Source organism: Dreissena polymorpha, chromosome 1, assembly GCF_020536995.1.
Source record: "Dreissena polymorpha isolate Duluth1 chromosome 1, UMN_Dpol_1.0, whole genome shotgun sequence".
NCBI lineage: Eukaryota > Metazoa > Mollusca > Bivalvia > Myida > Dreissenidae > Dreissena > Dreissena polymorpha.
The window spans coordinates 77,151,135-77,164,613 of record NC_068355.1 but is presented as its reverse complement, the minus strand read 5'-3'; the positions used below and the strand labels follow the sequence as shown (position 1 = coordinate 77,164,613).

Sequence of the window (13,479 nt, the reverse complement as noted above, 5' to 3'; positions counted from 1 at the left end):
TGTGTTTCGGGGTACTTCATTGATTATAAACAAGTATAAATGTGATTTGTTTTGCAACAATAATTTGTTTACATTCTTCAGTCACTGTCACACTTAACTATCACTCTATCAGTATCTGAAAACGTTTGTTTTAACAGAAATTTGCATAAAAGCATACAATTATTGAATTTTTATTTGAGAGGCATTGTTTTTAGGTAATTTTTGGTTCGAGCGCGCAGTTGTATCTGGAATGCTCCCTGTTGCATATTAATTTTTATAACATGATAATTGTTAAAATAGATTATCTCTAGTATCATTAAACCATACAAAAAATGACTCAAATGAGGAATTAATTAATAACAATGTAATATGAGATTTATCAATTAAAACATGTATAATTTTTTTTTTTAATAAATGAAAGGGCAGGGCAGGATCTTGGAAGGGCAGGGCGGGGCTTCAAAAGGGCAGGGCGCCCTTCCATTAAGGCTTAACTGGATAACTGTGTGTGTTGTGATTTTTTATTGTTCAGTGTTGTGTTGTTTACTTTCCACTGAATTTTTCCAAATATTATTATGTCAATAAATTTGAGTCGACGACTTGATGTTTCTGTCCTATGAATCCCAGTCCAGTCCTGCAAGTGTTTTAAGTCTGTGGACTTTAAAAACTTGTGGGAATGCCTGTGTTGACTGATTTTTACTACCAGTACCTGATTTGCATGCATAATGCAATGACAAACCAAAAAACAGACATTTAAATAAACACCTTCTTTAATTTTATTTCAATATGTATTTATGAAAACCTTTTTACTTTCACATTCAACATGTTATTATTACTTATTATGCGATCAGTGATCAACAACAATATTTGATTCAGTACCTGTGAACGATGACGGTAATCTTTTGTTTGAGCTCGATGTCTTTACCTTTGAAATACGTTTAACACTGCCACAGTGTTCAACTAATGATACAGGATCTTCAGTTCAAGATTTGCTCACATGATGATGAAATACACTTTGCCTTACCAGGGCAGGCGAAAAGTGGTATTGCTTTCTGACTTATATCCACAGTAGTTTCTAACCATTCCCATTTAAATCTGATAAATACTTCTGTGTGAATCTCTGAGATTTTGTGTGAGTCGATCTTTCTTTCAGTAATTTTAATTTTCACCTGACAAAAGGGCCATTTGCACACAAATCAATAAAGAAATACCAATCAAGTTTTAAAAGATGGATTTTAATTGGTAGATTGGGAATTGACAGCCAAAGACATTACTCGTTACAAAAATGCTAAGACTGCTTATGAAATAGGTCCACATAATTGGTCATACCCCCTCCCAATTTTTACAAATCAACGAGAATCTCAAAAATAACCCACCGCTGAGAAAACCAGATCCACAGAAAAAGCACACCTGTGTATCAAGAATTTAATCAAAAATACAATGTAATCTTTTTGCATGTATTTCATTTAAGCTTGGGTTTTCTTTTCAGATTTGATTATCATGAAATCAATCAGCTATTCTTCTTCTATTTTTTTCCAGGCTTTTGGACTGGCAATGTGGCACTTTCAATCAGGCATGTCTTTACAATGGCGGTAAGGTCCGACGGTCTAAATTTTACTTTCACTTTATTCTAAAAATAACTGTTGGTAATGTCTTAATTTTACTTTCACTTTATTTTGAATAAGTCAACATGCAATACCAAGGGGGGATAATTGTGTAATGGATTGATTACCTCCCTTCTGTAAACAAAAATGAATATGAAGTGAAAGTAGAAAATATTTCTGCATCCAGATTATGACATTTTTATGAACTGCAGCTGTGCACATATACTTATTTTTTTTATAAGAGAAACTAAATATTATGAGTATTACTAGTGTGTTCATGAATAAATAGATGTATTACCTCAATATCAAAGTCTGTCAAATTGAAGGCTGATCTGAACAGCGAACAAAAGTGGGCAATGCTTGGCACTTCCCACCATGACTGAAGCTCTGCAATATAAAGTATAATCGCCTTTTTAAAATCTCACATGCTCTTTTTCCAGCATATAAACAGTAATGCAAATGAGTCGTCAGATATAAAATCTTTACAAATAAATGTAGGTTTTATGAACTTACCATCCATTTTCCATGCGTATAGTCAACACAACGCATGCGCGCAAATTTATTCTTTATTTCCGCTCAGGAGCTGTTTCGCCAGTTTTTATTAATAAAAACAAAATACGTCAATACATGCATGTATTGCACAAGATAACGAAAGAACAAATACTTTTGCTAAAAGCAGTATCTAGTGCACATTGTTAAATTTACAAATGTTTATAGATTAAAGCTATAACTTCCGCTTTTATGGAAGTATGGGTAAGTTCCAAAATGGCGCAGGAGATCTTGAATTCAGAATAGTACGTTTTAAGAAAATTTACATTCTTACTGACTTTTGTTGTTTCCATTTAGCGAAACTTATATATCATGCAATTTAAACATTGTTTCTGGTTGATCATATATTTAATTTGCGTAATTATACATCAATAGCAATTCTAACACAGTTGTTATTGTGAAATGTAAACAAACCTTAATCGTTTATAAATATAATTGAAAGTAAAGCATACTTTTGATCATTTAAATTATTATAGTTTTGTTATTATAGTTATTCACTTTTAAAGTCAATGTATTGGTATGATACTTGATTACTTGTCCGGAGCCATTATCATAGAGAAGGTCCAGCTCTTCCGTTAATGGATGTCAAGGCGTAAATTACCCCCGAAACCGTCAGTCATATATGCATTTTACAATGGTGGATGTTATTTAGACGTCTGATAATCTGCATGTATACTTTTTCTAATACACAGGACGTTCATGTACAAATCGCAACAGTTTATCTGGTCATTCACTCTGTAAACAGCGCTTAATCGCCTTTAAATAGCAACCCCAGCAGCTGAGAGGCTTATCAGCTGATAACAGGAGAAAACCAATAAAATATAACACCACTTCAACTAAAATCGGTCTTTCTCATACGTTTTTAAAGATATGATAATCATTCAAAGTTAGTTAAACAGGAAATAAAATTACCTTTCACATGATATAAATATTATTGTGATGTTTATTTATAACGATTTTATATAGCCCGTTAATTAACAGGCATATATGCATTTGTTGAGTACCGCTGTTTATCACGCTTTGTGCGCGCATGCTGTGACGGGCATCTGTTTTCATTCAATTTGCGACTTACTTGCATCTGTTACACATTGTTGTTTACAAGCTAATTTTATAGACCAATGAACGAGCTTTATGCAGGTGTTTGTAAAATTAATGTGTGACCTTCCTATGCAGAGAAAATAAGTCCCAAAGTTAATCGCAAATTGTCGAAAATCTCGTCAGAAAATCGAAAAATTACAAATATATTTTTAAACTAGACATTCTAAACTTTCTTTTGATACCAAAAATAATATTCGCAAACGATTTTTAGCGCGTCGCATTTATCTTTGAAAACGCGTCTTTATACAAAAATCCAGATGCGTCGGAGGTCATTATACGCCGCCATTTTGGTTCACTGTCAACTCGCTAAGTAGCAAACCGAAATAAGCTTTACGTTCGATAAATAGATGTTTGAAGCGTAAAAGTATGATCGAATGAAAATCGATTGGTAAGTAAACATACAATTGAATTATTGCATTTTGTATACAAAATCTTAATGTGTTTATTATAAATAGCTTTAAATAAAAAACGAAAGTACATTCGTCACCATTGACACCATACCATTTTTCGCTCATTGTCTTTTAATCGTTGCAGTCGAACGGAATATAGAGAAAAACAATCAGTCAAATATATTGTGGTATTTTTCGTAAATTCTAGTCATAAAATTAATAGGTCTAATTTATTTTTGATAATTTATGTGAACATGACGATGTTCTGATGTAAAAACCAATATAGCAAATTATTCGCGATATCGTTCGTACCAAAAATTGGCAAAATGTTTCTTACTGTTAACTAGCAAAATTATGATTACATTAACGTTGTCAGTTGCCCTAAAAAATTTTAATCAGGTGTGTAATTTGTTTATCATTTAATTTTAGATGTCATGATGGAGACACAGGACTACCCTGGTCCTTACTGTCAAGTGCTGGGCATCACAAATGCAATGCTACATAGCAAACCTGAAAACTTCCAGAAATTAACACTCACTAATGGAGCAGTTTTAGAAATATGGAAGATTGCTAAGGATGAAAATATCCACAGCAGTGAACTTGTCTGTTTGTTGGCTTTCTTTGATGAAGCATTACTGAACTGTAAGGAACATGCAGTTATGATGAAAATTCAGCGTCTGTCTGAAAACAAAAAAAAGCTGCAACATAAAAAAAAGATCAAATGTGCAAAAACTGTGCCAGAGTTGTTGAGGCAAGATTTCACAGACTGCAAACATTTTGAACAAATTGTGCCTGCCAAAACATCAAATAATGCATCCAATGAAAGCATAGATTTGACTGTGTGCCAACAAGTGATTGAAATTTCGTGTCCTACCGGAAGTAGTTCATCTGAAAAATGCCTGAATCATGAAAACACACAGTCCGTGTCTTGTCAAACAAACTTCGAGTTTAATGATGATTTGGACAATGCAAAATATTATAATATGACAAGATATTTGTGTACAAAACAAAACAAGACTTTAAATAAATTAAACAAGAACATTGACTTGGCAAAGTGCAAAATCGCAGAATTGGAAAAAAGACGAGGACATTATTCCATAAAGAATGTAAATAAAAGAGAAGAAATTGCCCGCACAAATTTGAAAAAACTTCGCGCAATAAAATCAAACCAAACTCTAACGGAGAGGAAATTAAGAACGCTGACCACTGAAGCGCTAAATTTGAGAAAAATTGTCAAAGAAATGGACACGAAAAACAAATTATTATGTGACCTTGCAAAAGAACTTGAATTGAAATATGAAACAGAGAAATCTAAAAAGATTCAAGCACAAAAAAACAACAGTAAGCTGCGAAACAAAGTAGAAAATCTGAAAACAACGTGTGAGTGTGACTCCGTAAATGATGGATGCATTTCGCATGATTTGTTAGACAAAGTTAACATGTTGAATCATCAGATTTCTGAAAAAGACCAACTCTTGATGGATTTACAGCAAGAACTCTATGATATGAAACAACAATTTGAACAAAAGCCTGAAACAAAGCAAAATGGAGTTTACAGTGAAAATATAAGACTGTGTATCATTCAGTTAGTTGGACTAGAAGTTGCTGTTGAAAAAGTTGGGCCTGTAATACAGACAGTTAGCGAAAGTATTTTTAATACGGTTATTCCACAAAATCAGCTACCCAACAAAACAACCGTCCAAACAATTGTAGATGAAGGGCAATATGTTGTCAAAGCGTATATTGGGGAAAGACTGAACAATTGCAACCAGTGGGGCATAAGTCGTGATGGCACATCAAGAAAAAAACACAAAATTTTGGATACATCAATTACACTGGATAATGGGGAAGTCTCCAGTCTGAGATTTACTCATGTTGCACGAGAGACTGGAAAAGCCATACAAGAGGTAACAGAGCAGAGGCTAACTGAGATTGCAACAACATTCAACCAAATAAAACCAACAGAAGATTTCATCACGCAGTCATTATCAAAACTAGCCTTCACCATGAGTGATCGAGCTAGTAACGAAAAAATTGGCTGACCAGTTACTTGCTGAATGGCGTGATGGTCTGCTAGCAAGCTGCAATGATCAACATGAAATACAAACGGTGCAGTATTTCCACTGCATGGCCCATGTCTTGTTGGGGTTTCACCGGTACGTTTGCGAAGACATGAAGCATGTTGAAAAAGAAATAGTTTCAGAGTCTGGTCCAATAGGCAGAGACAATTTGCCCGTGTTTAAATTTTGGAAGAAAACAGGGACTGTTGTAGAACGAGTTGTACGCACAACATCTGATACGTTTGGCCCGGCAGGAGACCATACTGGTGTACGTGACCGGTGGGAGGCTTTCTGTGCAAAGAACAGTGTCAAGTCAATCATCGGAAATTATAAGGACAATAGGTTCAACTGCCTGTTCCAGAATATGCCGAGGTCGTGATCCACAACTTTGACTTCCAGACAGTTCTCAATTCAGTAACAGCTCCAAATAAAAAGCTCCAGTCAGTTTTGATGGACTTAAAATCTGACCAAGTGCAAAACCTTCTGGCAGTGTTTGCCTCTATTTATGTGTCAGTTACTGGACCTTATTGGGAGGTAGTCACAAGTGGAAATGTTCCTTACGTGCAACTTTACAGCTACATCCAAAACCTGGAGACTTTTCTGCAGAAATGCATTGAAACCCCCAGCATCCTCCTAAAGGGTGAGCCCGACTGGTGTGGGCAGGAGTATTATGTTCCCATGAAGCCTCGTTTAGCTGATGCATGAAAATCAGTGGTCAGAAATGAAGCAATTCTAGTACCAGCTATCAAGACTTCTTGTGAGGCGATGATAAAAACCATCCGCAAACAGTTATCTGACTTTCTCCCTGGTGGTGTTTTTGGTGAAAAGCCAGACGACCAGACTTTGTCACAGACCAAGTTTTCCCACGTGACAAATCTTGCTTGCGAACACCACTTTGGGGACTTGGATAGCAGCCAAAAACGACGTCCAAATGCTTCATTGCACCATCATTCGTCAGTGCAGATGCTGAAAAGAAGCAGAATGAAATTAAAGGACTGGTACAACACTTTACCTGAGGAAAAAAAAGCATCTCTCTGGAAGGCAGCGCGTAAAGGGGGAAAGGACCTCAGAAAAAAACACAAAGAACATGAAAAACGTGTGCTAGATGAAATTTCTGAACTCACAGAACAGCAGGAGACAAAGAAAAGAAAAAAGGATGCAAAGAGTAAAACTATTCTAGACATAGACATTCTAAAACAAAAACTACCAGACACCGATGACCTTAAAACCAATGACTATGTCGCCGTGGCCTACCATGATATGTGGTATCCAGGCCTCATTACAGACAAAAATGGACCTCAGCTAGTAGTAAAATTCATGCTGAGAACAAGAACTGCTGGGACATTTGTTTGGCCTGCCAGGGATGATGTTCAGAAAGTTCTGCCAGAGTTCGTTATCGCCTGTGGTGTCGTGCCAGAATGTGTCAACTATGGAAGACAGTGGTTTATCAGTGATCATGTCAAGCTTGATGAACTCTTCCAAATGTACAAGAACATGTATTTTGAGACTGACCTGTAAATGACATTAAAAAGGAATAAGAAACAAATTAATCAACTGAAACATAATAATAACTTTTAATGAAATTGGAGGTTACACTGCATTAAAAGAACTTCTTTTTCTAAAAAAATATTTCATGTAGAAATTATGATTCATGATTAATAATTTTTGCCATATTTGTAAAACAGAAGTTTGATGTTAATGTAGATATTAGAACTGATTGTTTATTGTGTTATTGACTGTTAATCTGTTATCCTAATCTGTTATTCTATGATAAATACATATTTTGAAGTAGAGTATTAAATGTTTGAACTGCTAAAGAGTCTGTTGCACTGATTATACCTTTAATCGAATATTATTTTGAACATTGTGTTGCTTTGTTTTTAAGTTTTATGCAATAAGCAGTGGTGTAAGCCTGGTTATTTTAGCAAATTTGAATTCCTGGGGAAAAATACCATATTTGTGCCAAGTTTCATGAAATTAGCCCATACAGTTTGGAAAATATTCAAAAACTTGGATAAAAAAATATTTTTCGGGTCCGCGAGTTAAGTCAATTGAAGCCTTATTATACATAGCAAAAATTTCTCCCGAAATGCCAAATTTACCGATCTTTAAAATGGCATAACTTTTTTTCTATTTAAGATATTTAAAAAATTCAAACTGTTCTGACTTAGTAAACATTAGAACAATATTTCTATATACAAACTATTTAAAAATAAAGTGTTTGAAAAATTCACTGGGGTTGCTACTTTAAAGCGATATGGGGTATCGTTGAAGTCAGAGCTCCAGATAAAAATAAGGTTGAATTCTTATTTACTCCCTATTTTAAAAATTAATTCTTATTTTACCCCGTATTAATAAAATTATTTCTTAACAATATATTACCAAATTTTTTTTTTCATTGTTTTTCACACATTGACAATTCAACATTTTAGTTTATAGTCTTGGAAAAGCCTGGCTTTCCTTCTCCGTTTCTTGCTAATTGAAAGAACATGCAGCGTGGACTTTTGACACTGAAATGACTTTGTTTTGCCTTCCACGCTTTGATACACCGCTTCGGTCGGCCATTTTGATTTTTTATGTAAAACGGTCACTGACACTTCGGCTTAGGGCATAACTATTTTTAACATTTAAATTTAATTACATTTTGAATAGGTATACAGTATATTACTTGTGTATAAACATTACGCATACATGCCATAATTTTTTAGGTCCAAAGCGGGACATTCCATAAAAAATTGTCGGGACATTTGACCAAAAAGCAAAAAATTGTCGGGACATTTGACCAAAAAGCAGGACACCTAAAACGATCTATCATTCCACGTTTACTATAGTCAGTATAGTACTAACAAAAACTCTTGATACTTTTATTCAAGACATAAAACATCTGATATGAAGCATGAAATCTTAAACATAACAATAACAGTTTTATTAAATAAGACAATAGCAAACAACGAAGATAATATTCATCTGTTTAAGAGTACAAAATCTAGAACATTACGACAACAATACTCATTATATTAATATCAATGGCAAACATTAACGCAGGGGAGGCTATCCAGTTGACTGAAAGTACGGGTTACAGTACACTATCTACCGAACAGTTACATCAGTTACACACGGAATGCGCGGCCGTACACATTTCCGTATTTTGTTTTTTTCCTATATACACAGATTAAACTGAATTGTGAATTTTCAGGCGCTGTATTGGGGTAGTGTCAAACTGTCATGAATAACAACACGTTGTTTTTATTACAATAACACAAGACAAGATGGGTAACTCTTTTACTGTTTGTTGCGATGTTTTTTTAAGCATGTGTCCATGCGCAGTTTGTTACTTGTCAATTGCCGCGGCTTAATTGGAGTAGGGTCAAACTGTCATGCATAGCACCTCGTTGTTTTTATTACAATTACACTAGACAGGATGGGTATCACTTATTGGACTGTTTGTTGCGATTTTGGTATATTGCACAATCGGATTATCCCGCTATATTGGAACTAAACATTGAATGTAAAAGACTCATTTATGACGTAGCGTTAATTTTACAAAACAATTGTTTTGTAAACCGTTTCAAACAAATACAAAATAAACACATTTTCAACATTTATTTCATTATAATAAAACTATCGATAGCAATAAGCGACCACTATCTTGAAGACCACCATGGTGTGAATGCCTGATGAAATCAATAATTAGCCGATAAATCGCTGATAAGGTGTCATAAACAACACTGGTACACACGATAAGTAGAATCGGATTGTTAATTGGAGGGCAATAAAGGGATTAGCGGTGTTAAGTGTTAGCGAAACAGAGCTTGAATAGCGAATTTTATTGGGAACCTATACACCTTACATCGTTTTTTACGAATGTCGGGACAAATCGTCTCATGGCGGGACGGCGGGACAAAGGGCCCAAAAGCGGGACTGTCCCGCCGAGATCGGGACGTATGGCATGTATGCATTACGATAAGTGCAATTAAAAAGGTACAATAAACAGTAATGACATGCCTGCAATACTGGGAGAACAGAATCGAGACCGTTTGGCCTTTCGACCGTTCTTAGGTGTGGCTCTTCCTCACCGCAAACGCTTGAGTGACGTTGACTTAAAGTTGTAGTTTTAATTTATCGCCTAGACGAGTCAGAACCAGAATGAAATGTTTACCGTATATAATTTGCTACTGCAATTTTAATGCACCTTCGAAAAATGTTGAATTCGTGTTTTATTTTTTCAATGCGTAACTTTACGCAAGGATTCTAAATTTAAATCGTTATTTAAGAAATTTAATCCGTTTTTACGCTTTTACGCATGTTATCTGGAGCACTGGTTGAAGTACCTGTTATCGAACAGCACCCATTATCGAACGTTTTGTTTTGGTGCTGTATGCGCAAGCGCAAAAGTGCGCATGACGTCACATTGATAAACAATTGGTCGTTCATGAAGTCCATGACCTACTTGCCTACTTAGTTTGAAACAAATGCGCCGAAAACAGGTTAAATTAATGCATTTATTGTTATTTTCACGTTTTTATGTGTTTTTTGCTATTACTTTTTGAATGCATTTATCAAAATGTGCATTTACACACCAAAAAGCATATGACCGTTTGCAATTTTGATTGCAGCAGACTCAGATTTTTTCGCCGAGTCCGGGTCACGTGATAGTCATGTGCCTTTGTATATACTGGAGTAGTATTTATGACCTGTCCGGTAATAGGTCATGTTTACATCAGCTGCCATTTAGTTTCGTCTGCTAGAGGTGACAATAACCAGGGAATCATTGTCATGAATTCTTAAAGGATATTTTGCTGGAAAACTTTACTGATAAGTTATTAAATGATTGAACTGTTAGTCATTTGTTTAAACAAAATGTTTTTGTTATTTTAAGTGTTTCAATTTTGATGTAATTTCTTAGGTGTTCGATAACTGGTGCTTCCACCATAATAGATCAGCCACTGATAAGAGAGTATCCAATAAAGTCACATTACTCAGCCATGTATGCTGTTCAGCATCCAAGCGATAACAAAAATTTGTATAAGGGCAGGGTTAATGGCTTTCATTACAGACCATGTTCCATAACTCAATGAAGTCGTGCAACTTGGTACATGTAGTATTTTAAATTGAAAAAATACATCGGCATTAATGGACACACAGATTGACACATTGAAACTATAGAAAAAATATGTACCGTAAAAATGCAGTCATAAGTCTACCCGCTCATAAGTCGGGGGGTAAAAAATGATACGAAAATCGGAGATTTTGAATATGTCCAAGTCATAAGTCGAGTCAGAAATTGTCCGTACAAGATTTTCATAAACAGACGCAATTTTAAATGTACGGGAAGTTTTTATTTTATACATAGATCATGACGTCAATATAGCACTGTGCGACGTAGACATAGCGGACACGTGTATTATGTACTTTGTTTAATATATTCAATACGATATATATTTAGGAAATCGAAAATAATATATGAAAATATAGACGAGCAAATCATAATGAACCACATAAAAACAAAGACAAGATAGGAAACCAGAACTTATATACATGTACATCATAATTTACACATCAATGACATACGAAACACCAAACTCGCATTCAGCAGCACTATCATTAATTGATTGCTCTGCGAATTCTATCACGCGTATTTTAAACGTATTGTCATACGCATGGCGTTGGCGTTTTCGAGGCATTTTCACAAATCAAAGTCAAATTAATAAATTATAATTATAAAGTTTGCACTAAATTGTCTACTCTGGTAATAATCCACAAACTTATAATCCGTTGACACACTGTGATCACTGTAATCAAATCTTTGTACTTTTAATCTGACTATCAAAACAATTGATTAGTTCCTCGATAAACACGTTTTTATGACAATGATTGACATAACCAATAGACCGCTAATTCCACCTTTGTTCTACATAACAGTTTCAAAGGCGGAGCTATGCACGTGCTCAAACATAATTGGACGATTACCAGTGAATAACAAACTCGCGATTGGTTAAACATGTCGCTTCCAAAATTAAAGAAATTTTATTTAATCGGCGAGAAGGGTGATGCTTTATGACTTCTTTCCAGGAAGCGGCTTTCCTTTGATGACGTCAAACTGTAAATTCACACAGGTTGCCAATTCTCGCTCTACTTTAAAAATGACTCGATCTTTTGTTTACACGTTCAGTTGTAAAAAAAAAACACCTGCTTACATGAAAACTTTGGATTAAATTATGAAAATAAAAACAAGGGAAATGTTTCGGCAAACTGTGGTTATATTAATTGGTAAGTATCAGTTACAAGAGGAAATTTTGTGTGTCGTATTTCAACAAGTTTTCTATACAACAACAACAACTTTAACCATTTCCGCGGGGATCGATCTTAGTTGAATGTAATCATTATTTTTCATGGACGACCTCATAAGTCGAGACTGTAAATTTAACCAATTTTTTGAGGAAAAAAATCTCGACTTATGACTGCATTTTTACGGTATATTTGCTAGGGATGGCAACGGTTAATCGGTTAACCAGCTATCCGTTTCTTAAGAAGGTTAACCGATTACACAATTAATATTCGGTTACTCTTGCAGAAAACGCATTTTTGTTGAACGCAATAAATGCTCAAATCGTTAGTTTTGTTTTACTTAAAAATCGTTAGTTTTGTTTTACTTCATTTCACTGTATTGGCTTATCCGCTTATCTGATCGCAAATAATCAGCAATTACCACCCTGTGATGCCCCCCTGTGGATCGAAGAGATTAGAGTTGTAAACCACGGGATGCAGCAGATTCATGAGCAGGCACACGAGCAATCAGCACCTACTCTGCAGTGTGTTTGTTTAGCACTTAACAGTCTATTGTGTTTCAATTATTCAAATATTGATAAACAGGGCCCTCAATCTATCAAATCTGCCGCCAAATTTCGGCGGCAGTCCCCCACCTGAAAAGTATACTTTTTTCCCCTTTTGGGGGGAAAAATTCCCCCTAAAAAAAAATGTTTTTTTTTTTTATATAAAGATGTGACTCATGATTATTATATCTCAATTCTATTTCAATTTAATCTTTTCAAACATACTAAATTATGAAAAATATAATGAATATAGTGCATACATGTACAAATGAAATAATGAGAGAGTAAGTAAAAAATTCCCCCAAAAAGGGGAACGCCGCGAAAATTCCCCCTCCTAAGGGGTGCGGACCCCTTCCCCCAAAGTAGTGTGAGGGCCCTGATAAATTTAAATTATAACCCGACCAATTAAGCTTGTCAATTAGCACATTTGACTGCGACATGCCCTTTTTTATATAAAAAGTACATCAGCGTGAATATCCAGTATAAAGTCAGTCGAACTTGCTCAGATTTCACGTATTTGAAAAGTAAATCTATAATCATGCCTCTATCATCGGATTTCTGAAAATTTTTCAAACGGGCTGCTGACAAGAAATCAGCTACATGCATACTATGCCAAACAACACTGTCTTTGCATGGGGGTACATCCAATCTCCGCAATCACATGAGATTTAAACACCCCGCTGAATTTCGATGTGAGCCATCTCCAGTAAAGCAGACATCACTGGACTGCTATGTAAGTGCTCCGAAAAAGATGACTGGCTCAGAAAGCGAGTCAATAACAAACGCTATCGTTGGCATGGTGGTGAAGGACTATGTTCCTCTATCCATACTAGAGGCAGAGGGATTCCGGAACTTAATGAAGACTGCAACACCCAACTATAGCATGCCATCCAGGAACACTAACCGAGCGCGCATCAACAAATGATACGGGCATGAAACGGCAAGTCTCGTAGAGAGACTTAAGAACGTC

At 35.2% G+C, this 13,479-nt stretch overlaps 3 protein-coding genes across 18 annotated transcripts in view; 2 read left to right on the top strand and 1 right to left on the bottom strand.

Annotated features, from left to right (window-relative positions):
* Positions 1-2,283, bottom strand: part of LOC127836334 (uncharacterized) — a 493,739-nt gene extending 491,456 nt beyond the window's left edge. For 9 of the 10 annotated variants that reach the window (XR_008028727.1, XR_008028716.1, XR_008028731.1 and 6 more), the window contains exons 1-2: positions 2,094-2,282; positions 1,879-1,967 (exon numbers count right to left, since the gene is read on the bottom strand). Coding sequence is in view for 2 of the 10 variants with exons in the window: in XM_052362921.1 (XP_052218881.1) it covers positions 1,879-1,967; positions 2,094-2,100 (96 nt within the window). In the remaining 8 variants the exon portion in view is untranslated. Of the gene's footprint in view, positions 1-1,878; positions 1,968-2,093 lie in introns of all 10 variants that reach the window. The other variant, XM_052362957.1, reaches the window with a different exon arrangement.
* LOC127836674 (ras-related GTP-binding protein A) overlaps positions 1-13,479 on the top strand; it is a 378,726-nt gene that overhangs the window by 174,222 nt on the left and 191,025 nt on the right. The window lies entirely within an intron of this gene.
* The window catches only part of LOC127836477 (uncharacterized), a 62,222-nt gene continuing 50,896 nt past the window's right edge, over positions 2,154-13,479 (top strand). For 6 of the 7 annotated variants that reach the window (XR_008028797.1, XR_008028792.1, XR_008028796.1 and 3 more), the window contains exon 1: positions 2,154-2,374. The gene's annotated coding sequence lies outside the window, so the exon portion shown is untranslated. The remainder of the gene's footprint in view (positions 2,375-13,479) is intronic. The other variant, XM_052363140.1, reaches the window with a different exon arrangement.